General features: G+C 40.6%; 1 protein-coding gene across 4 annotated transcripts in view; it reads right to left on the bottom strand.

Annotated features, from left to right (window-relative positions):
• Window positions 1–26,183, bottom strand: part of NKAIN2 (sodium/potassium transporting ATPase interacting 2) — a 458,908-nt gene that overhangs the window by 191,415 nt on the left and 241,310 nt on the right. For 3 of the 4 annotated variants that reach the window (XM_033143724.1, XM_033143720.1, XM_033143721.1), the window contains one exon: window positions 25,220–25,300. The exons of the other annotated variant lie outside the window; for it this stretch is intronic. In XM_033143724.1, coding sequence (XP_032999615.1) covers window positions 25,220–25,300 — 81 coding nt within the window. The remainder of the gene's footprint in view (window positions 1–25,219; window positions 25,301–26,183) is intronic. 4 annotated transcript variants of the gene reach the window in all.

The raw sequence follows: 26,183 nt of genomic DNA, 5'->3' as shown, positions 1-26,183 counted from the left end.
TTAAATGAATGAGAAAACTGTTCTGTTTATGAGACGGACCAGGACAGGAGTGCTAAAAAAAACATCATTGGATGGATGTAATAGTTGGCAGAATTTATGGATATTTGGTATAGCGCCAGTAAAAGCTGGTGGGTCATGGATACCTTGCTATTTTGGCTTCCCAATGCTGTGCGTCATTGCTGGTATTTGAGAGGGAGATGGTGAGCTCAGCACAGTGCAGCTTTGGGAACACTGGATTGGCTCTACCACTGTGCTTGCAATGCACAAAGCTCCCAACTTCCTTGCCCCTGCAGCCCACTTGATAACTGGCAATGACATGCAACAGCCAGAAGCCAGAAGACCAAAGCTATAGCACCCTGCTGGCTACTACTTTCTGGTGTGATACTCCCCCCCCCACCAAATCCAGCATTTTTTAATGTTCTGCACCAGTTAATTGGAAAAGAAATTGCTTTTTAAAACCATCAAAGTGAAGAGGAAAACTCAGTGAAGTTCTGATGGATGGGTTGCAGTGGTTTATTGTGCTTGTGCTTGGCCAAGAGGTGTTTGTGAGTGTTCTTTCATTCAACAAATAAGCTCTCCAGTGGCCTGCATTTTGCAGCCTTCCTGGGTGCTCATCTTCTCTGAAAACCCCATGACATCTTTAGCTGGGCTTTCCTGTCAGCATGGTAAGGTGGGGAGGCAAGGCTGCCTACTGTGTGTCTGGTAGCTGTTAATAGTTATTTTTCTAAAGTGAAGCCTTTAGACTTTTAAAGAGATCAGCGTGGAAAGAATTTTTTCAAAGCTGAAAGGAAGAAGTTCCCTTAAAAACAAAAACATAAACAGTACCAGTCTTCGACATTCAGTAGTCTGCCTCCAAAATTCAGAAAAAAATGCTAAGGAAATTTAAAGTATGCTGAAAACAAGGAAGAAAAATAGAAGCCTATTTTGCAGGGGGAAGAAATCCTTTGAGAAATTGGAGGACAGGTTTTGGCCCAATATTAATCTGAGCCTCTTGTTTGTCCTTTGCTCCATCATGAAGGGCTCATCCACACTTCCAATTGTCCAGCTACTTTCCCCCAGGAAAACCTGTTGTTTCCCCCTGAATCGGAACAAACATAAATCAGCTTTTCTGTGGTTTCACATTTGTCCCAATTCAGCAGTAATCAGTAGGTTTTCCCAGAGAAAGCAGCAGGACAAGCAGAAAACCTCTTGGATCCATGCTTTCTAGACATGGGACAAGTGAAAGTGTTGGTAAACCCTAAATGCAGGATATAGTCTAGAAGAAATCCCCTACTGTAATCAATGTAGGGTTTGCATTCATGTTCCAGGATGAAACTAAGTCAAAGCTTATTTACAGTGCAATACTATGCATGTCTACTTAGATTTAAGTCCCACTATATTCAATGAGCCTCACTCCCTACTAAAACTGTAGGTATAAGCCTCAAAAATGGAAACGAATGCCCTACTTTTATGGCATTCCTGCCCATGAAACACATTTGGTTACTATTAAACTATTACTTTGACTCAGTCCTTCCACAGAGAGGATCTTCTAAGTAATAGTTCATTTTGCTAATGCATTTCTCCATCATCCATTTCAGTCACAAATTAATTCACACTCCCTTTCACTAGTTTAACAACAGACCATTTCTTAAAACCCAAGGGATTCTGCTGTCTCTTTCCATTCTAGATACTTAATATTTTATCTATGGTCTGTTTCTATGTACTGGCTCTGAGCACTGCTTAAGCCAAAGCTGCTAACCGTAGAATAATTTATGGTGGTAAGAGGTTAGGTGACAATTTCCCCATTTGAACATGAAGCATGTTTGCTATGAAATATTTTTAGCATCCTCTATGTTCCAAAAACCATACACATCAGCATACAGTATATTAAAATTCCTAAGAGCATATGCTAGTATTTAGGAACATAGGAAGCTGCTTTATACCACACCACACTAATTGGTTAGTCTAGCTCAGTACTGTCTACACTGACTGGCAGTAGCTGTCCAGGGTTTCAGGCAGGGGTCTTTGCTTGCCCTACCTGGAGATGCTGGGATTTGAACCTGGGAATATCTCACGGCCATCCTATTCCAGAACTGATGCAAGTCCACCTGATCTTTTCTCTCCTGCATCTAGGCTAAACTGTATCCAAAACATTAGGTTTTCCCGAGTACCTTCTGCTCTATATGACCACGCTTTCTCCATTTTCACATTCTTAACAAGATCTATAAAGCAAATCACTTTATCAGGGGTTGCCAAAACTGAGATAGTAACTTATTATGAATTAGACATTTATAATTTGTACTGACTGAAAGGGGGAAACCAAAATGAGATACCCTTTTTATCTCTCCACCGTTCACCACATGAAAGACAGCTAAATTAATGACTTCAAGGAATGCATTCTTGAAGGTGCTGCTGATAGGATAAGCATGACATTTTGGTTGTTGATTTTCCTTGCATTTCCCCTTCCAGGCATTTGGTACAGGGCACACTTCTTGATACATTCATCTGCAGTAAGTTGGAAGCTCTCCAGGCCTAGAGCAAACACTAAACTTTAAGATAGCAGAAACATTTGGGAGGGTGCCATGCAATTACTGTAGCGCTTTCTGCTGCATTAAAATTAGACACCTTAATGTAATCTTTAACAGGGAGGGAATTATCGCTAACTAAGTGAGCAGTGGTAATAAATTTCTCACTTACAACAGAAACAATTTTTGATAGCATATTGAGAGTTCTCTGGAAGAATGGATAATTTATTTGCATGGGAAGCAATAATGTCAAAGTATTTGCTACACTAGCGTGTAGGTTTCGTTTCAGAAATTCGTAGTTCTAAATTCCAGTTCAGGAAAGACACCCCACCATGCTAGCGATGCCCCCAACTATCAGGTTATATGCATAACTGACACAGAAAACAGGTATTTCCCCCAAAGTTATAAAAGTGGGCCTATTCAGATATACACACCATAATAAAATTTTGATTCAATGGGTGATTATGGAAATACATAAGTTCAGGGTATCATGGGATGTAATGGCTAATACCACCATAAAGGCAAATGAAAGCCCCAAAGTGAGTATCATATGCAAGCCATATCCAACTGAAATTACAGGCAAGACTTTCAGTGATTTTACTGGAATAGGATCACAACCTCATTATAAGCAAGCAGTATCCTAAAACACAATGTATTATATGTTCATCAGCCTTCCCATAATAATACTGGACTACATAGGTCTTTGGCTTAATTCAGCAGGCCTCTTCTTACATTCTTATGATCAGGAGAGACCCTGGATCCACAGACTCTGGATCCACAGCTCTCATGTTACCCTGGCACATTTCCTGGACAAGAGGGAAAAGTATGCCAGCTCCGGAGTTAATGTACTGATTCCCTATCTGATTATCTCCACCTGCTTTCAGCTAGCGTTAGCCCAGCAGGACTGGATTCGGTGATTCATTCACTTCAGCCCCTTCTCATAGGATTGCTCTGCCCAGGCAGCTAAAAGGCAGTACATTTGAGATTTAAATAGTGGGTGCAATCTTCATTTTCTCTACATTTCATATGGTTCACACTGACTTACTAAATACCTGCTAAATATTTAGCAGATCCCCTGCCCCCTTTTTCCAATGAGGACTGAATATTTCTTATAAATATTATGTGAACTGTTAGGGAACCTGTCTCTAGCAACTATGAGGGGGGGGGGAATCTTTCCCTATTAGAGATATATTCTATGAAATGACTGAATACAATTATTCTGGAGGCCCTGGAGGTATTCAAAAGTTGTTGATTAGAGTACACGCTCAACTATGGCACATTATTATCCATGGTAGAAGTTTCACTGCACTTTTCGAAGTGCTAATCTATGAGTGAAAAGTCACATAACCTTTGATCTACATGGAAATGTATTCAGGAACTGAGCAGTAATGGACTTTTGAACTGCTGTGCATTTCCTAGTGCCGTGTGCATTATTTCTCATACAAAGGGACTTCCATGCCACAAGAAAAAAAGAGAGAGATTCAGTGCAGATGCTTTATTCTTCTTTTGCATGTGTCAACTAGATTTCAAGCCTTCCAACAAATTACCAACAATTATAGCCAAGAAGCTGGCATTTTCTTCCAAGCGCAGCAGCCTTTAAATGTTGTAAATCAGCAGAGAAGGTGCCATTTTATTCCTACCATCATTAAACATCTTTTGTTCTGTCCAGCTAGAGCAAAAACATGGAACAATCTATACCAAGAAAAAGTGTAGCCCCTGTGCTGTGTTGCACACTAGAATGCCACTCACCCTTAGGACTGTTTAGTAGTCCACAGACTATTTGTATGTGTGTGCATTTCCAACATGACTTCTTCCCTGAAGATCAGAAATGTCATTGAGAAAATATGAATTGCCCCTAAATTAATTTTCCTCACTAGCTTTTTGATTATTTTAAGTGCCAATATAAAAGAACTAGACAGCAAACGCTTTCCACGGCATTTGGAAAATCACATATTGATTTGGGACAGAACTGCTTGACATTTACTTTTCCTAGACTTGAGTGGCCTGGGAAAGAGTTAGACATACTACATTAGGTTGATCATAAAACTAGTGAGTTGGAAGGAGATGGAGAGCAAATTATAAATAATTAAAGTGGTCTGCAATCACCCATGATTGCTTCTAATTGCATGCATGTCATTTTAATCACATTATGTTGAGTCAGGTAAATAAAAAGGTGGAATGACTAAGTAGTCAAAATCATACTGCTATTTTGGACACATTACATATAGATGTTTCCTTTGTTCAGTGTGGCTGTTCAGATCTTTGGCAGCAAAACTATCTGGCATGGAATGACAAAGTTATTTACATCCTGTTTAATCTATGTACCTCTCCCTCTCCCTTTCTTTGCAGTACAGTGCTGGTCTATATACTCTACATTTATTTGAATGTGTGTTCATTGCATTCAAGACCTTTGATACTAAATATTCTTCATTGCTTAATAAAGTACAGTATGGTACAGCATGTAATCATTTGTATGCCTTTACGTAGCCATATTGCATTTGTCGCATGTGATTTACGAAAGAATAATTGCAACATTTAAGCAAATATGTATCAAATTATATAGATCACAACACAGCTGATCTATCAAGCAGGCCAGACATTGGCAAGTGTGCAGGTAGTGCAAGTCCCACAAACCTGACCAATAGAGGGATGAGTACACGGCTGTTCCTACCACATGGCAGCGGCGGCAGTATATCTCTCAGCACCCTCAAGACTCCTCCAGAGCAATTGGTGAGCAAAAGGCTCACCTTTGAATTGAATGACAATATTTCTATCTGCCAAAGCCCTTCAAAGGATACTGGATATGTGGGCATCAATCCAAACCCACCTTGTACAAGGCACTTCGTCTTATGCAAGGCAGCCACCCGAAATTTCATTGAATCTTCCCTGTTGCTGCAGTCCCAATGCCCCATTCCAGAGAGTCCCTTGACCCTCAGGGGTGCTTCCCCTCCCTCTCTGAGATTGTGGCAGGCAAAAGAGGAGGATCAAGGAGAGCTCCGCAGTATGAGTTAAGTCTGCAGTGATACGTAGCATTTCTGCTAAGAAAAAATATAGCTAAGGAAGGTGTGAGTTAGTTAAATATTTGGGGGGGGGGGAACCCACTGCACTCCTTCTGAGAAATGTTCTCTAAACTGTTATGTAGCCTCTAGCAGCCAAAATAAAACCATAGGCGGCCTTCTAAGTGCAAGGGATGAGCACCCAAATAATATATCATAACACGTTCCATTGAAAGTTTTGTGGGTAGAAACTAATAATGGGATAAAGGGCACAAAAGCAAACCAATCTTAATCTGGAGATTAATTAAAGTAAGAAAAATCGAGCATACTTAAATAGGATTTAAACCTCACAATTTGTTAATGAGTGCAGACATTTGAACACTTTGATTGAATTGATTTTTTTTATCCTAATCTTATTACAACATATCTAAAGATGTAAAAAAGTACAAATGCATTTAAGTTCAAATACAGCAAGTTTTTGCTTCATAAATGCTTTCGCCCTGCCACTTCTTCTGAAGGATATATTTCATAGCACTATCGTTATCCATTCCACAAGCATCTCGGCATTTAATTCCACTGCAGTAGCAAGTGCAGTTACTTACGCCAGAACATTTGTCTTCAGAAATCTGGAGTTATTATACACAGTTTTAAATCAGTGATAGATAGCTTACATAAGCCCATTAAATGGAACATGAATAACATTTAAAAAGTAGCCATTGACAACCAAAATGGCATATATTTTTAAAAGTGCCAGTGACTAACATTTACTATCTCAGCCTTATGTGGTAGGCATTTTATTCTTCTTCATTTTACAATCCTTGAACCATTTATAGGGGAGCATTACAAATGCCAGGAAGGTCAGATACAAGTTGCAGACAAAAGCCATTGAGGGGAGTAGAGATTATACACATCCCACAAGGCGCTATTTACAACTGATATTTCTGTATTTCATGTTACCATTTTAAGGCTATATAAATTTTCAAAACAATGCTGACTTGAGGCACATATATGGTGTGTGTGTGTGTGTGTGTGCAAGTGAGAGAAAGAGAGAGAAGGAAGTTTGTGCAGGTATACTGTTGAAATACATTTGCATCTCCTTTAAAAGGACAACCTTTCAAATTGCATCTTATGATGCAATAAAAATATAGCCCATTTGTGCAGATGGAAGCCTCTACCCATGCCCCATCCCATTCTGGAGAGTCCCTTAGGAATCGTTTTTTGGGGGTACTGAAAGTGGGAAAATGCTTTTATTTAACTTCCATTTGCATAAAATAATATTTTGTTGATGCTACTTATTGTCAATTGTCAACTTTCTTTTCTTTAGATGAAGTATTATAAGTTTCTACAATTCTTTTTTTTTTAAAAAAGGTATCACTTCTTTAAGCCTGCAATGAAAACTATGAAAACAAGATTAAATGCATTTCTAATATGCACTTGAAAATGTTAGAAACACTGCTAAGTGATACAGAAACAAGATAATCTGCAGTGAAGAAATTGCCAAAAATCACAATACCCTGGGCTGCACTGCAGTGCCCTGGCCAACCTAACCAAATTCCCTCTTGGGCAATTCATCTTAATCAGGTGGAAAAGTGTATAATATTCCTATGCTTTATACAGTACTGTAAAATGCATTCCAGCTAGCTTCCTATGTTCAGTATTAGATAATACTCTGCTTCAAATCTTTTGTTCTGTTTGTAAAATATTGGTTAGGGGCCACAGCATTTGTTTAGAAGAGGTAGAAAATCATAGCTCATATCAGACCAATAAGCAGACTGGTTTGATTGTTTCCCATGAATTGAAAAACTTAGATTTAAAAAACAAAACAAAACCTGGTTTGCTGTCCAATACAAGAGCATAGATTATGTCAGAAAAGGCATTCTGTTGACTATGTTGCACTGCCTGCACAACTGAATAGAAAACCATAAACATAGCTAAAGCCATACATGAGAGTAAGAAAATTAAATCAACACCTAGACAGCTCCCTTCACAGAAGTCAGTGTGTAAGGCAGGTGTTTTGGGCAGTCAGCATGGTCCAATGGTTCAAGGATGAAGGGAGTTGGAGAAGGATGGGAGGTATCTGTTCTCATTTACAGATAATTAATTTTCTGAGTATGTCACGAGTCTCCCTAAGATGATATTGTTGGGAATCTGAGGTGTAGTTGCCCTCAGTTCCAGTCACCACACAGGCTGCATAAGGTCCAAAGTAGTTTACTGCTACAGAGGATAAGGCTTCAGTAATACAGTTCTGGACATTGATATATACATACAACTTGCAGGCTTTGCAGATACAGATGCAGATATATACAAATAGGAAGTATTTCTATTGCTCCAGCAATTCAGGATGTAACAGATTCCAACTCATTACTCTGACTGACACAACAGCACAAGACCCTGGACACTGAGCTGACATGCACTGGGCCATTACCATAGCAACTGGCTTGGATGACCATGCACTTGTTAGCTTATCCCATCCATGAGGTGATTTACAACCATGAAGGAAAGTAACCCTTTCCCCCATGCCAAATTTCTCCAACAGATAAAAACTGTGGCAAAAAAGGGTGCTGAAATGTTAGCAACTCATGTTCAGTTTTTGAGGATGGAATTGTATGAGAGATGGTGACTTTAAAATTCCATGCACAATACTTCTGACCTATGTTTAATTACATCAGCATACAACTATGCATACTGTTTTAAAACAAACATAATCAAAACAACCTCATAAAATCTCAAGTAATGAACTGAGGTACCAGGTAGACTGGGGACTGGTCAAACACAAAGCTAGATTAAAAGATAAAGGGACCCCTGACTGTTAAGTCCAGTCGTGAATAACTCTGGGGTTGCGGCACTCATCTCGCTCTATAGGCTGAGGGAGCCGGCGTTTGTCCACAGACAGTTTTTCTAGGTCATGTGGCCAGCATGACTAAGCTGCTTCTGGCGAAACCTAACCTTCCTGCGGGAGCGGTACCTATTTAACTACTTGTACTTTGACATGCTTTCGAACTGCTAGGTTGGCAGGAGCTGGGACTGAGCAATGGGAGCTCACCCCGTCACAGGGATTCGAACCGCTGACCTTCTGATCGGCAAAGCCCTAGCTCTGTGGTTTAGACAACAGTGCCACCTTGGTCCAATTAAGTCTCCTTCTCCTTTTCAGCCTAACCCACCTCTCAAAGCTCTTGTAAGAATAAAACATTTTTTAAATTCAAAGCGGCTACCATCCAACAAGTGGCTGTGTGATTCCATTGTAAATCTGTTTTCCCTGAGCAAGGTATGAACATGGAATAGTTGTTGGTAAACTTATTCATTAGTGTTTTACTTTGTGTTTATGTTACAAAGCTCACATGGTTAGTATTTTTTCATACAAACTGTAATATTATGAAATCCTGAAGTTATTCAAAACTGAAGAAAAGACTGTATACACAAGATACTCATGTGCATAAAACTAGAACACAGTGCCAGATGCTTATTTTCCCTCACTCAAATCCACAGGGCACAGCTTTCAGAATATTACAGAAGCACATGAACTTTGCTGGCAAAGTTAGAAAAGCTTTTATATCAGTATCCCTGGAAACATAATGTTCATCACAAGCAGCCCAATCCACTACCCAGCACAGCCAAAATTATAGGCTTTAAGGAGATTCATAGCCTGACCCTCAAGGCTGCTGAAGCAGTGCTAGCATAATTGCCAATGCTATATCCTATTTACACATATATTTCAGGACTGCAATAATGTCACAGGTATAGATACTGGAGCAAACATTCAGTGTTAACATCTTAAGGTAGTAAGCCATTTAACACTCCAATTCTAAATACATGATTTAGGTGAAAAAACCAGTTTCCAAATGGGTTAAATTCAATATATTTTGGACATCTAATATTTCTCAAGATTTATTCCTGCTTTGCCAAGCAATATTCAAATGTTCCAGAAAGAGACAGCTATGATTAAATATCCAAATATGAACAAAGTCAATCTCACAATCAGGCTTTTTAATAACAGTTTAGCAAGAATCCAAACACAGGTGCAAAAACTGTATGAGAGTTTGAACTATTAGCTATAGTCCCAATTATTTGTCAATGACATATGAATATGTAACTGGCTTGTAAACACTTCTAAAGCCCTAATTAAAGCTGACTGAAATTGTCTGCTGAAACTAGCACCATGTTGTTTTATGCCTCTGGAAGCACAGAAGGATGTACTTCTCAACAATTGCAACATTTTACTTTAAATGCCAAGCAAAACACAATTGTCCAAATCCTTACATTCCCCCAATCCTACTTTTAAAAAAATCTAGAAGAAGAGAACTAAAATAAATTTCTGCAGAAATAAGCATAGTATATGGTGAATGAACATTTATGCAGTTGTGGGAACACTGAGTGGAAAGAAACAAAGATCTGGCAGAGTGAAGTCAGATTAGGATTCACTTTTGTGCTGTGTGGCCCCAGTCAAATCCGGGAGCTCTGTTGCAGTATACAGTCGTACCTCGGGTTACGTACGCTTCAGGTTATGTACTTTTCAGGTTACGTACTCCCGTAACCCGGAAGTGTAACCTGCCGCACACGCGATCCGTGCATGTGCAGAAGCATTCTGCACACTTCGCGCATGCGCAAAACACGTATTTCGGGTTACGTACAGCGACCCGGAACCAATTAAGTACGTAACCCGAGGTACGACTGTAATTGAGAAGATCTCTGTGCTGGAATCTTTTTTTTTAAAAAAAGAATCGCCATAGTTCAAAGCACAAGTCAATGAAGCAGTGGCTTCCTTTTCTGTTGACCAGTTAACGCTGTGTACATATTACTGTTTACTCTGCATCCAGTAACCTTCATTACATATCTTTAGGCACCAGGTGAAAACGTTCCTCTTCAACCAAGCCTTTGGCTGATTAACATTATATTGCCTTTTAAATGTGTTTATGGGGGGGTGACACTCTGGGGGCAGGCCCCACCCCCGCGATCGACACTGGTGGTGCGGCAACTTTTCAAAGGCTGCAACGCGCCAACAGCAGCACAGCGTCTGTGCTGCTGTTCGCGCGCTGCAGCCTTAAAGGTTGCTGCACCGCACAGAAGGGGTGCCGGCCGATCGCACCCGCCATCTTGGGTGAACTGTGCATGTCCACCCAAGATGGTGGGCGCGATTGGCCGGCACCCCTTCCTACCGGCGCCGCGCCACATTTTAAGGCTGCAGCAGGCGAACAGCAGCGCTGCTGTTCACCTGCTGCAGCCTTAAAACGTGGTGCGGTGCCTTTCGGAAGGGGGACCGGCCAATCACCCCGCCATCTTGGGTGGACTGCGCATGTCCACACATGTGCAGTCCACCCAGGAGGCTGCGCACGCTCTATGGAGCGGCACCCTGCCCCCCAGGGAGGGGTGCCTTCAAGTTTGCCGCCCCAGGCAGCAAAGCGGCTCGCTACGCCTCTGTTTATGGGAGGAGGATTATTGGTTTGTTTTTGTATTTTGTGTTCTCATTTTGTATTTTTATGTTGTGAACTGCCCTGTGATCTTTGGATGAAGGGTGGTATGGTATACAAATTTCACACACACAGACACACACACACACACACACACACACACACACACACTGTGTGTGTGTATATATATATATAAACCTATTGTGCTCGTGTGCAACTCCCATGTATTTCAGAAGGGTTTGCAGAGGACAATTTCCCAGTGGATTGTGTTCTTGATTCTTAAAAGTCAATACAAAATGAAAGAGATATTTCAGTAGCCTGAGAAGCAAGCCTACTTTAAATATGTGAGAAGGAAACATTTCTTGTAACAGTTCCCAATTACTCCAGTTTCATTCCTTATGGTATTTCAGAGAGCAAAACCCAAGAGTCGTGCAATTATCATTATGTTCTTATTCCTGTAACAGGTTATATGTGCTAATGAAGAAAAACTAATTACATAGTAGTTGTAATCAGTTACCTAGCAAGCCTTTTCCCAAGCCACCCTTCCAAACAAATGCTTGATTACATCAGAGCCCATCATATTTCCCCTTTATTAAAAATGAAAAAAAGCATACACATAATGACCCAGGAAGTAGCTAAAAGAACAATAGTTGGGTTTTGCCTGCTATTAGAACTTTGATCTTCTTTGATCAATGCTCAGCAGTTTCACTCAACTCTCTATCTTTAATTTCATGAAACTACTTTCAATGAACTTTCCATGTGCTCTTACTGGGTTAAAAGAGATCAGCACGAATTTAGCACACTGAGAAAGTGAAGCATGCACACGCACATACCCATAATGTTTACTTTGAGAAGGGGAATCAGCGGAGCATCCAGAAGTTTTCAGCTGTGTCCCTGCATGGATTTGTGGAAGGCCAAATGGTAGAGACTGTTGATAGTACGTAAGTAGTAGAGCTAAGCCAAAAAAATGATCAGAAGCCATTTGTCTGAGGAAATTTCTGAGTTCCTCCCACTTGCTAACTTCACATCAACTACTAAAAGAAGGTCACTTTGCAGAATTATCTCGAAATATTCCCATCATTTTCTTCCCATAATATGGAACAACTCTAGTTTGTGGTGGATACAAAATTATGACCAAGTTGCCAATACAGTTTCTGTTGTTAGCTAAAGTAGCAGAATCAGGGGGGGGGGAACCCTTAGGAAAAAGATAAGATATGCTATTGCCAAGGTCAATGCTGGCCCACCCATGAGGCAAAGTGGTGGCAGAATCAATAGGGGCAATATTGTCCACTTCTGTTGCTATGCTGTCCCTCAATGCTGCCCCTGTTTGCCCTCAATGCTGCCTCTGCAGTGTCCTCTTGGCAAATGGGAGGCACCACTGATCTCCTCCCACCTTTGTTCCTGATGTAGATATTCACTCATTCCTTCTTCCCTGGCCGGTGGAGGTCACAAAATATCTTGGGCTTGTCCTAGCAAACGGTGAGTCCCAGTTGTAGCTGGTGCTCACTGGGGCTGGTAGGGCAAAAGGCAGAGAGACCAACAGCAGAATTAATGGCAGGTAAAAGGTAAAGGTACCCCTGACCATTAGGTCCAGTTGTGGACAACTCTGGGGTTACAGCCCTCATCTTGCTTTACTGGCTGAGGGAGCTGGCATTTGTCTGCAGACAGCTTCCAGGTCATGTGGCCAGCATGACTAAGCCACTTCTGGCGAACCAGAGCAGCGCACGGAAACACCGTTTACCTTCCCGCCGGAGCGGTACCTATTTATCTACTTGCCCTTTGCCATGCTTTCGAACTGCTAGGTTGGCAGGAGCAGGGACTGAACAACGGGAACTCACCCCGTCACGGGGATTTGAACCGCCAACCTTTAATGGCAGGTAGTGCCAGCAAATTCTATTATTGTTCCTATCCTTTTCCCTCTGGAGTTGCACCAGGGCAGCACTGATACTAAGGAAGAAGTTGACAAACATTGCCACCCCCTGGAATAGTTGCAAGTAAGAAGGCAGGCAGATAGGGGCAGACAGAGCACAAAGTGAGGTTGGGGGAGCAGTGCCCCATTTGCCCTGATGACCTAGCTTCCATTGTTAATGCCCATCCAAATGGTTGGGGGGATTCCTTTTCCCACTAGAGAAATGTCTTGCTTTACATCAATGCCATGTTGACCAGCATCAAGTAGTTATTAACATTGGGGGGGGGGGGCTTTGTCTGTACACTTAGGGAAGGAACTAAGATACAGGAATGATACAGGAAACAGGAACCGCCAATGATAGCTTGGCTGTTTGCAAATTCTTCCACTTTTGCATTTTCAGTTATTGCTTTTCTAACTTATTGAAACTATACAGTACTTGTCAATTGGTCTGAAAGCTTCTTTAATGGATCATCTGGAGGAATTACAGCTAGGGACTAATTAGACACCTCTGTCCCACAGCCTGTGCCATATGGCATCAGCAGCATGTGAGACCAAATTTACCACAAAGAAAAATCAGATTAATAAAGTTCTGATCACCTCAGAATTGCTGGATTAGTCAGCTATTTTGGGAGAAAGGGGCTTTGTTATTCTGTTGCTTGTTGAAGAGCACGCTCTTAGTATGAAACCAACAATCAAGTGCACTTCTGTTCAGTTCATAAGGTTACTTAATCAATGAAGTCCTACCCTCAAAACACAGAATCCAATTTCTTTCCAAATAGGTGTTTGCAGTAGCTTGATAAGTGGAATATAATGCTATACTACTGCAATCGACTCCTGAATAGATAGCATACACCTTAAATTAATCCCATTGAAATTGTTGCTGCAGATGTTGAAAGGAGATGCATTAAGCTCGACCTGGACTGAATTCACAAATGTATGACATTATATGACAAAATGGAATAAGGTGTATTTTACCTGACTTTCCATTATAAAATAGCATAGTAAGGAACATTTGAGGAAAAGAGCATTTGAGTATGATTTTGTCCGTTTCCTACCCCACCTTCATTGGGCAGCAAAACATATCTTAAAGTTCTTGGTAATTCTGGAAGTTTAAAGAAATGTAAAGTACAATCCTCTACATGCCTTCTCAAATGAAAGTCTTGTTGAGTTCAACAATGAGGCAAATGGGTGTTGGACTGCATCTTAAGCCCATCACAATTTTTCCATAGGTTTGCATAAAAAACACATTACAATAAATTGGGATATTGTGCAGATAAAGAATTTTAAATTCACAGGTTGAGCTGAGCAAGCTGTGGCATGTTTATGAAACACTTTACCCTGAGTGGTGAAAGTCACTGGTTTCTGCCAGGCAGCTGCTCTACAATATACCACAAAGATAGTGATGCTGATTAATTGCACATGAACTTTATCAGAATGGCACCTCTTTAATAATAGGTTAGGTAATTATTTTAATGTATTAAGCACTTGTTTTTATTTAAAGTAATCATACATCTTAATGTATTAAGTAACTGCTTTATTATTTTCCAAATATTAAAGTAGAGTTCCGTTTTTCTATTATAAGGTGCATTAACTTGTCCTTCTGCTGTGTCTCCTAAAAGCCCAGAAGTTTGTTCTGGATGAGTCATATGCTTCTTATTCTCAAAATCTCTCTCTCTCTCCCCCCCATCTCTGCTTTTTTCTGTTTTTAAGCTAAGTTCAAGTTATCAAATACTGATGCCATTTTTTAAATACCAAGGCTGATGGGAGCTCTTAAAGATGTAACAACCAGGAGTGAAGTTCATGTGCTTAATGAATTGAGATGGGCAATCTCTCCCAAGATCACAGAATCATAGAATTGTAGAGCTGGAAACTCAGAAATTATTAGGGGAGACCCGATATAGTTCATGCAGGTCTCCCAAATATCTATTTTCTGCCCCCCCCTACTACACACAGTGCTAAATATCAGATTTAGTCAAGAACTGCCAAATAACCTTGGCAAAACAAATAATAATCACAATTAAGATTTATTTAGAAAAAAAACCCAGAAGGGTAATTCGGGCATATAAAAATAAATTTAAAGGCATGCTGTGTACTAGGTAGCCTTATTAGATTTAGCTGACGTTCAGTGCACTCCAAACTCCTATATGGATGATGTGTGTGGCAGTGGGGGTGGGGGTGGTTGCTAGGACATTATCCTGGCCTCCACCATGCTGCTGGTTGTTAGAGCTCCACCACAGTGGGCACCTGAGCTTCACCAAATTGAGTAGGAAGCTACTGCCAGCAGAAAATATCAAAATGGAGCTTCTCACATAGTATTGGTGGCTTTGGATCCTATGTATGCTGTAGTGTTAGACCAAAAATCCTTGGTTCTGAAGCAGGGGCTTTTGGGAATAAAAGAATCATGGGAAACTGACCGAAGGTTGCCCTGCTGGGGGAATGTAAGGGGTTATCTTTGAAGAGTTTTATGGCCGGCAGATCCGCTGGGAGTGTGAAGATCTCAGCTACAAGGAGACACTCTGAATCCTGATAAGAACTTAGAGAGGGCCAGCTGGCGTTTGTCCCTAGTTTGAAAACTAGGGAGGATCACATCAAAAAGGTTGCAGCTGCCTTTCATCCTTGGCAGGTGAGAGTGATGACCAAGAGGCGCTGATTGGCTAATGGGATTAAGAACTTGATTCCCATTTGTGGGCCATCGGAACTCCATGTGGGGGGGGGGGAGCCCTTTATCTGCCCAGTCTTTTGTAATGGAAGGGGTCTTTTACACCTGACTTAGACTGCTGTGGCGTCTGGGAACATCCAGAGAGATGGGGACCTAAGAGGAACTTAAGGATGGCGGCCCTTTGTCAGCTGGGCGCCTGCCCAAAGAACTGCTTTTCTTTCTGATGCAGATGCAGCTAAGTATTAGTCCTTGCCGGTTAAATGGAGAGGGAATTAAAGGAAGTCTTTAGGCTAGTCTATTAAGAATGTTTTTTGTTTTTTCTGCATGTAACTTGTATTTGGGAACTATATCTTATGTACTCTTTTAGTAATTTTTGAATAAAAGGTTAAAGGAACTGTTGTTCTGGTTTTCTGTTCATTTCTATGTTTGCTTGGCTAAATCCAGGTCTACCGCTCGCCATGCTACTGATTCTTTAAAGTGACAGTTATTTGTGGCTCTGTTTGAGCTGGGAAGGCTGTAAGCCGGTGCACAGGTGGGGCTGCCCTCGGGCCCTATTCTGGGGCTACAGCTGGGTTACAAATCTACAGAGGGTGGTGGCAGCAGAAAAGGTCGGTCTTGACTCAGCTGGAGAGCTGGGCCAAGACAAAAGAGAGTAATTCGTGCGCCCGGGACGCCGGCAGCGGGAAACGCTGAGAGGCAAGGGGCGCGCGAATACTACATATGCAAAGCTCCATTAAGCCTCTGTGTAATATGAGGATTGGGACCCTCAGCTACACAAGTCTCAGACTGTCCAACTGCCCCTATTTTCCAGGAACATCCCAAATTTACAGAAGCAACCCCAGTTTTTTATTTGACCCTAGAAGGTTCCACTTTTCCTTAGGATGCCCCTATTTTCATTGGAGAATTGTTGGAGGGTATGGAGTTATGTGACCCCCAGAGCCAAGGAGATAAGTAACTATGCAACCTTTAGAAGATATCCGAAGGCAGCACTATATAGTTTTATGTTTTATATGTGTTGGAAGCCGCCCAGAGTATTATTAATAATATCATCATCATCATCATTATGGAATAGGATGTCCCTATTTTCTTCGGAGAAATGTTGGAGGGTATGCAGTCTGCAGCAATTTATTGTCTCTGCACCAATTCTAACAAGGTTTATTCTACATAGATGTATGCCACACGGACAGCAAAATCAATCAGGTATACCAAACAGATAGCAACCTGATCTCTTATTCAGAGGAGGGGCTCTACTGATGTGGAGTAAGATAGGCTGTCAGGCCTGATGTTTCATGGATTTTCTTTTACTTTTTAACGAAGCACTAGCAATCTGTTTAAAGTTTTCCATTGACAAATGAATTAGCATGCAGATTATAGAAAGGGAAGGCAGGATGACAACTAACGAACAGAGTCTGGCACATTATTAGGTCATATAGAAAAGCATTTTCAACAGCTGTTTTACAAGGTGTGTAACTCCTTCTCATGTTGTTGTTGTTGTTGTTGTTGTTCAGTCGTGTCCGACTCTTCGTGACCCCATGGACCAGAGCACACCAGGCACGCCTATCCTTCACTGCCTCTTGCAGTTTGGCTAAACTCATGTTAGTAGCTTCGAGAACACTGTCCAACCATCTCATCCCCTGTCATCCCCTTCTCCTTGTGCCCTCCACCTTTCCTAACATCAGGGTCTTTTCTAGGGAGTCTTCTCTTCTCATGAGGTGGCCAAAGTACTGGAGCCTCAACTTCAGGATCTGTCATTCTAGTGAGCACTCAGGGCTGATTGCTTTAAGAATGGATAGGTTTGATCTTCTTGCAGTCCATGGGACTCTCAAGAGTCTCCTCCAGCACCATAATTCAAAAGCATCAATTCTTCGGCGATCAGCCTTCTTTATGGTCCAGCTCTCACTTCCGTACATTACTACTGGGAAAACCATAGCTTTAACTATACGGACCTTTGTCGGCAAGGTGATGTCTTTGCTTTTTAACATGCTATCTAGGTTTGTCATTGCTTTTCTCCCAAGAAGCAGGCGTCTTCTAATTTTGTGACTGCTGTCACCATCTGCAGTGATCATGGAACCCAAGAAGGTGAAATCTCTCACTGCCTTCATTTCTTCCCCTTCTATTTGCCAGGAGGTGATGGGACCAGTGGCCATGATCTTAGTTTTTTTGATGTTGAGCTTCAGACCACATTTTGCGCTCTCCTCTTTCACCCTCATTAAAAGGTTCTTTAATTCCTCCTCACTTTCTGCCATCAAGGTTGTATCATCAGCATATCTGAGGTTGTTGATATTTTTTCCAGCAATCTTAATTCCGGTTTAACTCCTTCTCATAGAAACTACTTAAACTATTACTGGTGTAACCCCCTTTTTTGAAGTGTTCCAAAACCTTTTGTGATATCTGGGCTGAAGTTTGGGAACTGTGGTTAAATATATGTTTTTGGCTGTTTTAATAATAGTATTTCAAATGTGAAATTCAAGAAGGGCCAGTTTCCTATTTTTTATCTTATTGTTATCCACCCAATGATTTCAAGGTTGGGCATTTAAATAATAATAATAATAATAAAACTAGCCCAAAACCTCCAATGCAGGCTGCTGTGTATCCAACCATTTCTAACAGACCATGAATACCATTTCCCCTCTATTCTATCACCTTTAACTTCTCATTACCATATGAATTATTAGTTGAGAGTACAAAAATGGAAGTGTTCATGAAAGCTTGCCCAAATGTGCTGTATCTACAGTAATGGGGAATTTAATTTTGTAATCAGTTCGATTCTAACTGGTAGAGATGCTGAGGTTAAAAAAAATGCTGCAAACCAATTTATCTGGAACCACAAGCATGCTTAATAGTATCTGCCCATGAAACTACCTTCAATATAACCTACGCTGTTGGATCCCAGCACTATTTTCAATTTTCATTTGTTAGATATATGATCAACCATGTCAAATCTGCCCTGAGTAATAGAAGTTGGAAAAATAAAATGAAGTCATTTACTTAAAACATTTTGATAGCTATTTGTCCAAAAAAATCCTGGTCAGATTTCGTGCTCAAAGGCATTTACCTACAAAGTTAACCAGATGCTTTGAGAAGAAAACTAATTTAATTTCACCGTTATCTTAACAGAACATCTGTTAAACCAATATCCAAAGAAGGTAATGTGTTCAAAATTAAATATCCTGCAGGTAGCCTTATTAGAATACACACAACACTGAAATTTAACTGCTAACCACTTCATTATAAATGTGAACCACAACCATTTAATTATTTCTTTGACGGTTATAAACTAATAAGGCACCAATACATCTCTAGTGCCAAATCACTCTTGTAGCTAATATGGAAGGATTAATACAATGAACAAATCACCACAATGTCATGTTAAAAAATTAATTTCCTACCTTTTAAACATTACGAAACACTTAGTATTTTTAACTGGTGTGTTAAACATCCTTTTGAAATGTCACATTTAACTGACTCATTACTGAAAATTTAATACCAGGAAGCTGGAAGTGCTACCTTAGGTATTTGTATGGACCTCAATGCATGCTGTGTATGAGAACCTCAACAGTCCATTTCATTATGTTCTTACTGCTACGCTACAGGGCTCTCTAGTGTGAGAGACATTAGTAAAGAAAGAGAGTTTTATATGCGTTACAACACTGTGACACCAGATGGCGATGTGGAGTCCCATCTTTTGCCAATGTGATTTCTCATTATGAAGTTTACAACGTGTTTTCCTGAAACGCTTTTTTAAGAATGTGTCTAGAGATCCAGCCCCTGTCGCTGATCTAGCCTTACAGGTAGTCTTCTGTACTCCAGAAATCCCAGCAGCTGCAGCAGCAGCAGCAGCAGCATGTCAAGATAGACTGCTGCTGCTGCTGCTGCAGGTGTCTCTGGATCAATACGGCTGAATCACAGCTAGGGAAGGCAATCTTTTGCTCTGTTGGGCACTCCACCAGTGATTTTCCCATGCATGTTGGTATCTCAGTGAACTTGTCGTTTTATGCTACAGCCAGGAACATGCTTCATCACCATCTCACAAAACCTTTCCAATTATAGATGTGTGGCATATTTTTTTTTCATATATTCTGGAGCTTTGCCCTAGCACACATAGGGTGGCCATGTGTCTTACTTTACAGAGGACAATTCTCTATTTGAAGGGCTGTCCTTACTGCAGAGGTTTTCAATCTTTTGGAGTCCACGGCTCCCTTGACCAACTACAGTGGACGCTCGGGTTGCGAACGTGATCTGTGTGAGAGGCATGTTTGCAACTCGCAGTGTTCGCAACCTGCAGTGCTGCTTCTGCACACGCGCGGGTCACAATTTGGTGCTTTTGTGCATGCGCGAGCGCCGAAACCCAGAAGTAACCCGTTCCCTATACCTATTCAAAAAGATTTGGAAAGGGGAAACAAGCAAGGGGAATGTCTCTGTTTATAACTCCCTTTTCAACAAATGTAAGTATTCTCTGCTACTATAATCTGTGCCTTGATATTTAGTATCTCCAATTATTTGTCTCCTTGGAGTAATTGTTTATTTTAATGTGCCACAGTTTATCCTCAGTGACATGCTGCTAGTGCTTCAGACAATCGTTCTGTCTACATATATTTAACACAGGGACAGTGAGAGATAAATATGTACAATAAAATTAAGGCAATGTAAAATATCGTTGAAAGAAGCTAATATCTTTAAATCCAAACTATACCTTTGAAGCTAGTTAGGAAGCTTCACCTACCGGTAATTCAGCCGGTGTTTGCATGACTGCTATCTGGGGTAGGAGGAAGGATGTTGTTTGCAAACCATGCATATTATGTATATATTAAGCCTCCTTCACTGGCTACCAGTTTGTTTCTAGGCTGAGCTCAAAATCACCTGGTGATGAAAGCAGTCTTTAAAGCAGTCTAGGAATAAAGTCCTTTTCAGAAGCTAGCTCACATGTTAAAATCAACATATGAGCTGGGCAGATCTAGGTAGCCCCATCCCAATAGCCCCCCTTGATGTCCATGAGTTGAACATGTGTGAAAAGGTAAAAACCTACATGTGTAGGGTGCTGACATCAAGGGACTGATATCAAAACATTTAAACAATAAAATTAATTCATTGCTGATGCTCTATTTGAATTACTGAACTCTATGCAGGGCTACCATGAGAATGGTCTGGAAGCTGCAGCTGGTGCAGAATTCATGTAGTAAAATCCCATCTGGTTGCTTGGGTTTTCTCTGACCAGTTGAACTAGAAACTTCTGCACTATTATCTGTTTCTTGGTTTTTAACAAAATAGGAAACAAAATAGGAAATTCTTTCCAGTAGCACCTTAGAGACCAACTGAGTTTGTTCGTGTGCATGCACACTTCTTCAGATACACACCATTTGGTTTTTAGTTTTTTAGTTCTTAGTTTTAAATTGTTTCAACATGTGTTTTTACTGTTGTATACCACTTTGAGTTTTCTTTAAGTCTAAGTAATTTAGAAATATTACAAAAAAAGATAAAAACACAGAAAAATAATACCATAGTAAAAAAAAATTATATACCAAAACTACAGTGTAGCAGAAACTCATAAAACAAAACAGGACCAAAAACAAACCATTGGAAACTAAATATTGTATATATAATCAATTAGCCACGAAAGTCTTCCTAAAGAGTCAGTTTTTAAAGGAAGGCTGAGCAAAAGTAGTCTGCCCAAACTGTTCACCCCCATTTGATGGGGATGAAAGTAGTAGGGCATTAAGCTGAATATCATCAAAGAGGATGGTGGAGACTTTCTACAATAGTCAGTGTTGAGAAGGAAGAGAAAATTCATAGCAAAGTCTGTTCTGAGAAACTTGAACTCAGTTAATACTGAATGAAACTATATTGTTGCAGTTCACATAAAAGAAGAAATGGGCTTACAGAGGAGGAAGTAGGAGGGCAGTAGGATGAATGTGTGATGTCTGTGCCGTATTAACAGTCAATACTGGCCCTGTAGGAATAGTGGATGGTGTAGTGGGGAATCACTCATCTGACCAACCATCGGTCATGTCACTGCTAAGTGAGAGGTAGGGGTGGCAGTAAAGTCTGTATGGTGCAAACCCATTGGCAGATCCAATCTGGTGCTCTTGCCAGTGTGCTTGCACCATGCTGGCCTTGCCATCGCTGGATTGCCCCTCCATCTCCTGGAAAGCAGCAACAACATGACAAATATGAGGTGTGGTAAGTAGGGACACGGGTGGCGCTGTGGGTTAAACCACATAGCCTAGGGCTTGCCGATCAGAAGGTTGGCGGTTCAAATCCCCGCGATGGGGTGAGCTCCCATTGTTCAGTCCCAGCTCATGCCAACCTAGCAGTTTGAAAGCACGTCAAAGTGCAAATAGATAAATAGGTACCACTCTGGCAGGAAGGTAAACAGCGTTTCCGTGCACTGCTCTGGTTTCGCCAAAAGCGGCTTAGTCATGCTGGCCACATGACCCAGAAAAACTGTCTGTGGACTAACGCCGGCTCCCTCGGCCAGTAAAGCGAGATGAGCGCCGCAACCTCAGAGTTGTTCATGTCTGGACTTAATTGTCAGGGGTCCCTTTACCTTTACCTTTAAGTACTACCACCCCACTATGCCATCAATTACTGCCTCACTGAACTCAATGGGACTTGCTTTGGGGTGGACCTGTATAGTACTGTGCTGTCTCCAGACTTAGAAGATTTTGGAGTGTCACTAGATGTATCTTTCTTAATGCCAAGTTAGGCTTGATACCATGGCAAGTTTGATTCCGCAAGTAGAAATGAAGAAATATTTTCAGTTAATTCTGTGTTCAGTATAACATTGCAAACTCTTTCCGTGCCAATACTTTCAAGTTGCCTTCTTTAAAGGTAATAAGAGGAAAATGAAAATGTGATGCAAACACCCAGTGTTGCTTTGTAGTTCTTCGAAGGGCACCAGCTGCACCTCCATTGAATCCAGTTTGTGAATTAGAAATAAATTCTGCCTTAAAAAAATTACATAAAAATAGTAAATTAGTATGTTTCTACTAAGTAAGGCAGATATATGACTGAGGTGGTGGCAACATGGTGACTAGTGACTTAACAGTACTTTGTGTAACAGGATATGCTCTGGGTGATATGAATTCCTGACAGCAAATTGTATGTGTATAGAGCAGCTTTCTAAAACATATCTTTTGTCCTTCGTTTTGTCACCAGGCTACATGATCATAATAATTTTGACAGGCTGTGAAAGCCATGCTGTCATAGGGAAGGCATTAACAGTGACACAATGACATGAAGTGTTCTGAGTCCACTGCCAAACTTCAAACTATGTATCTGTCCCAGGCTATAATGTGATGTGAACAGCTCTGCTAGGCTCCTCACTGGCAGTTCTTTAACTGCTTCAATCTTATGAGGAGGTGGTAATCTCATCGTTCTGAATAGCCCATTATCGTTATCAGGGCTCTTTTCACTTCAATAAAGAGCAGCTGTAAAAAATGACATGACCTCTGTGACAAGGGGAAGGGGGGCAAAGGAAGCAGCCATTAGTAAACTTCTCCACAGGAGATATGCCAGTAGCTTGAAATGTGTTGTTGGCATCTTGATATTACTGAGTAATGACAGAAAACCAGTTGTACATAGGCAAGAGAAGTAAGCCTCAAAGCTAACCTCTCCCCACCCCCACAAATATTTTATGTGGCAGAGAGCCATAAATCATACCCATATACAACAAAGTATACCCAGCTGGGCAATTATTAGACTGTAATTTTTACTTAGCAATTCCTAAAACCATCTTGTGCAAGATTATTTCTCATGGTTTACAACCTCAGCCATGTCCCTTGCGTAAGATAATGCTTAGCCTTATGCTTCCCTAAAGGTTACTTTTTATTCTCTATTTAGAGCTAATTCAGTGCAATATCTTTCTTTTTTAAAGATTCAATCTTCCTTTCCCAGCAGGAGGAAATGCTCAGGAGTGCCATTACACATTTGATGTCATATTTATTCTCAGCTGCAAATTCAAGTAATGCAAAGAATTCAATGAGATATCTATGAGACAATCTAACAGATGCTCTTCTAGACGAAATTCACAGTTTACCTCATTACTAGCCTGAGTATTTTCTGCAACGTGCACACTAGAGTTTCATAGCCAAGATGGTTGCTGCTTTACAGCTAGGTCAAATCATTTTCTACATTTTTAGATTATTTCTATCACCATCTTATACTGTACTGACATTTTATATTAACATTCTAATCTCTGCAGGCCTGTGATGGATTGGTGATTGAGGACATCAGGAATAGGTCAGCATCAAGTGATACAGCTGTTACCAGGGAGTTTCAGAAATACGTATAAATATGTGACAAAGGAGAAGTCATTGAACTCAACAACCTAGGCCCCATCTGCAATTTATATTTATGGCAATATCAAACCATTTTAAACAGCTATATAATCATACCTCTGGTTGCGTTTGCGGCAGGTTGCGTTTGGCACAGGTTATGAACGTGCCGAACCTGGAAGTACCGGAACGGGTTACTTCCAGGTTCGGCACATCATGCATGCGCAGAAGTGCAAAATCGCACTTTGTGCATGCGCAAAGGTGCAGAAACGCATCACACACATGTGCAGACGTGGCAATTCAGGTTGCACGCTGCTCAAGTTGTGGATGGGGCTCCGGAATGGATCCCATTCGCAACCAGAGGTACCACTGTAGCTTCCTCCAAAGAATCCTGGAAACTGTAGTTTGCTAAGGGCATTGAGGGTTGTCAGGAGACACCTATCCCCTCGCAGAGCAACAATTCCCAGAGTTCCTTGGGAAGAAGGTTTGATTGCTAAACCAATCTTGAAATTAGTCCAGGACATGCGGAAAGTAGTCCAGGACATGTGATAATGGTAACAGAATGCAGTAAGCCACCAGCATTCAGATTCAGATCCAATTGTTTTCTGTAGCTAAGAACAAACCTTAACTTTTTCTAGTAGCTTGTTTGGAGAGGAAGAAGCCATGGGTTCAGACTACACAAGCCAGATCATGGCTTATTTTCCTACAGCGTGGAAATGATGAAGCATCAAGTAAATTGAGATGCAGTAGAATATATACCGGTACTTAAGGAGGCAGGTGTTTATGTTCTCTAATAAAACTCAAGGCAGAAGAGCACTAAAGAGAAACAGTACTTCTTGCTCAGCCACAGGTGTGTTCTACATTTCTGAAAGGAAGTCCACTGAAATCACATACAATATAAGATACAACCAAAACTCTTGCTCCTTTATATATCCTTTATATCACAGACTAATCAACCTATCACAATAATCTTAACAAGGGGTCAAGGAGTAGAGAACATAACACTCCAATGCTTTGGCCCACTATCATGCCTCAGTTCTTGCATTTAATTAGATAAACCATTTTATGTTTTCACATTTGGTTCACAACTCTATAAAGGAACCAGAAAGCAGTAAGCTACATAATACAAATGCATTTATCCTTTGATTAACTATCAGCTTTGATAACTACAGATATGAAGTTCTCATTAAATGAAAGTATGAGATCTCCTGAAATTTCTCACATCAGAAGTCACACACAAACACACGCACACCCTAAATTGCACAAAATCATGTAGGTAGCTTGTAGACCTACATGATTTCTGCAACAATTTAGGACATGCGCAGCAAAAGGCATGCAGTTTATTCTTTGTTCCCAAGGTGATTCCTTCATTTTTTTAAAAATGGAAGGAGTTTAAATAGATACAAAGCAACATCCTCAGAATTCGGAGGCTGTTAACATTAGTTGGCTTAGATATATCAGATGGCAAATTACCTTTGATAGGTCCCCAGCCTCCAAGTAGAAGCAGATAACAAATACATTCCATGTAACCCAGAGGACTAACCAGACAGCGTACTGTAAAAAAAAGGGAAAAGGGAATAATGCATCATGAATCCCAAAATCAGCGGTGTTTAAATTAAGCTTAAACCACAAATCTCAAATGACAACAACACCCTGGCATTGTTGGTGCATTAAGGCTATGTGGAGTTTCATTCACAAAAGAAAATATTTCCATTCCACTTGGAACACACTAGTTATAGCTGCTGGTTTTAGAAAACTTGCAGGGGTATTAATCTGTCTTGTTACACAGAACTGCAGCTTGTGGCAAGACTTTAGTGTAATATAAAGCTAAGGATCTCAGTATTTATGACAAAGAGGTTCTATATTTCTAAGTGCCATGGCTGCAGATGAATATTTGAAATTCTAAAACTGCCTGATGCAGGTGTAGAAATTCAGAAACTAGGTCAATGGAGAGTTTCTAACAGTGTAAGGAGGACAGGGGCAGGACTTCCATATTTAGCACAGCTTTTTGTTACTCTTCGTAATCTTCCTTCTTCTCTCCATTGCATCTACTGTACATTCATGGACCAACCTTCTATGCACCCCTTTTTATTTCTTTGCTAGAGTCTTTGCCAAAACAAACAAACAAAAATTCCAAAACAACCTCTGATATTTCTACAAGACTAAATTAAGGGGGGGGGGGAGAGACCTTTATGCTAATGTGCCTCATTTTCACAATAATTAAATTGATTATACAGGCCCATTATATCACTTATGTGGAAAATTGTTTACCAAGCTACTATAAACACAGCCATAAGGCTATGCATCCTCATTTTGTTATTTAGTAAATGTTCTTTGTTGTTCTATCCATGTTAAACACTGTGTCTGTGTTTTAGTTATTCAGTGCTATTATATTCCATTTTGTTTAATTTTACACACTGTCATCATTAAATTCTTT

This window comes from Lacerta agilis, chromosome 3 (genome assembly GCF_009819535.1).
Source record: "Lacerta agilis isolate rLacAgi1 chromosome 3, rLacAgi1.pri, whole genome shotgun sequence".
In the NCBI taxonomy this organism is placed as follows: domain Eukaryota; kingdom Metazoa; phylum Chordata; class Lepidosauria; order Squamata; family Lacertidae; genus Lacerta; species Lacerta agilis.
This window is presented reverse-complemented; position numbering and strand designations above follow the sequence as displayed.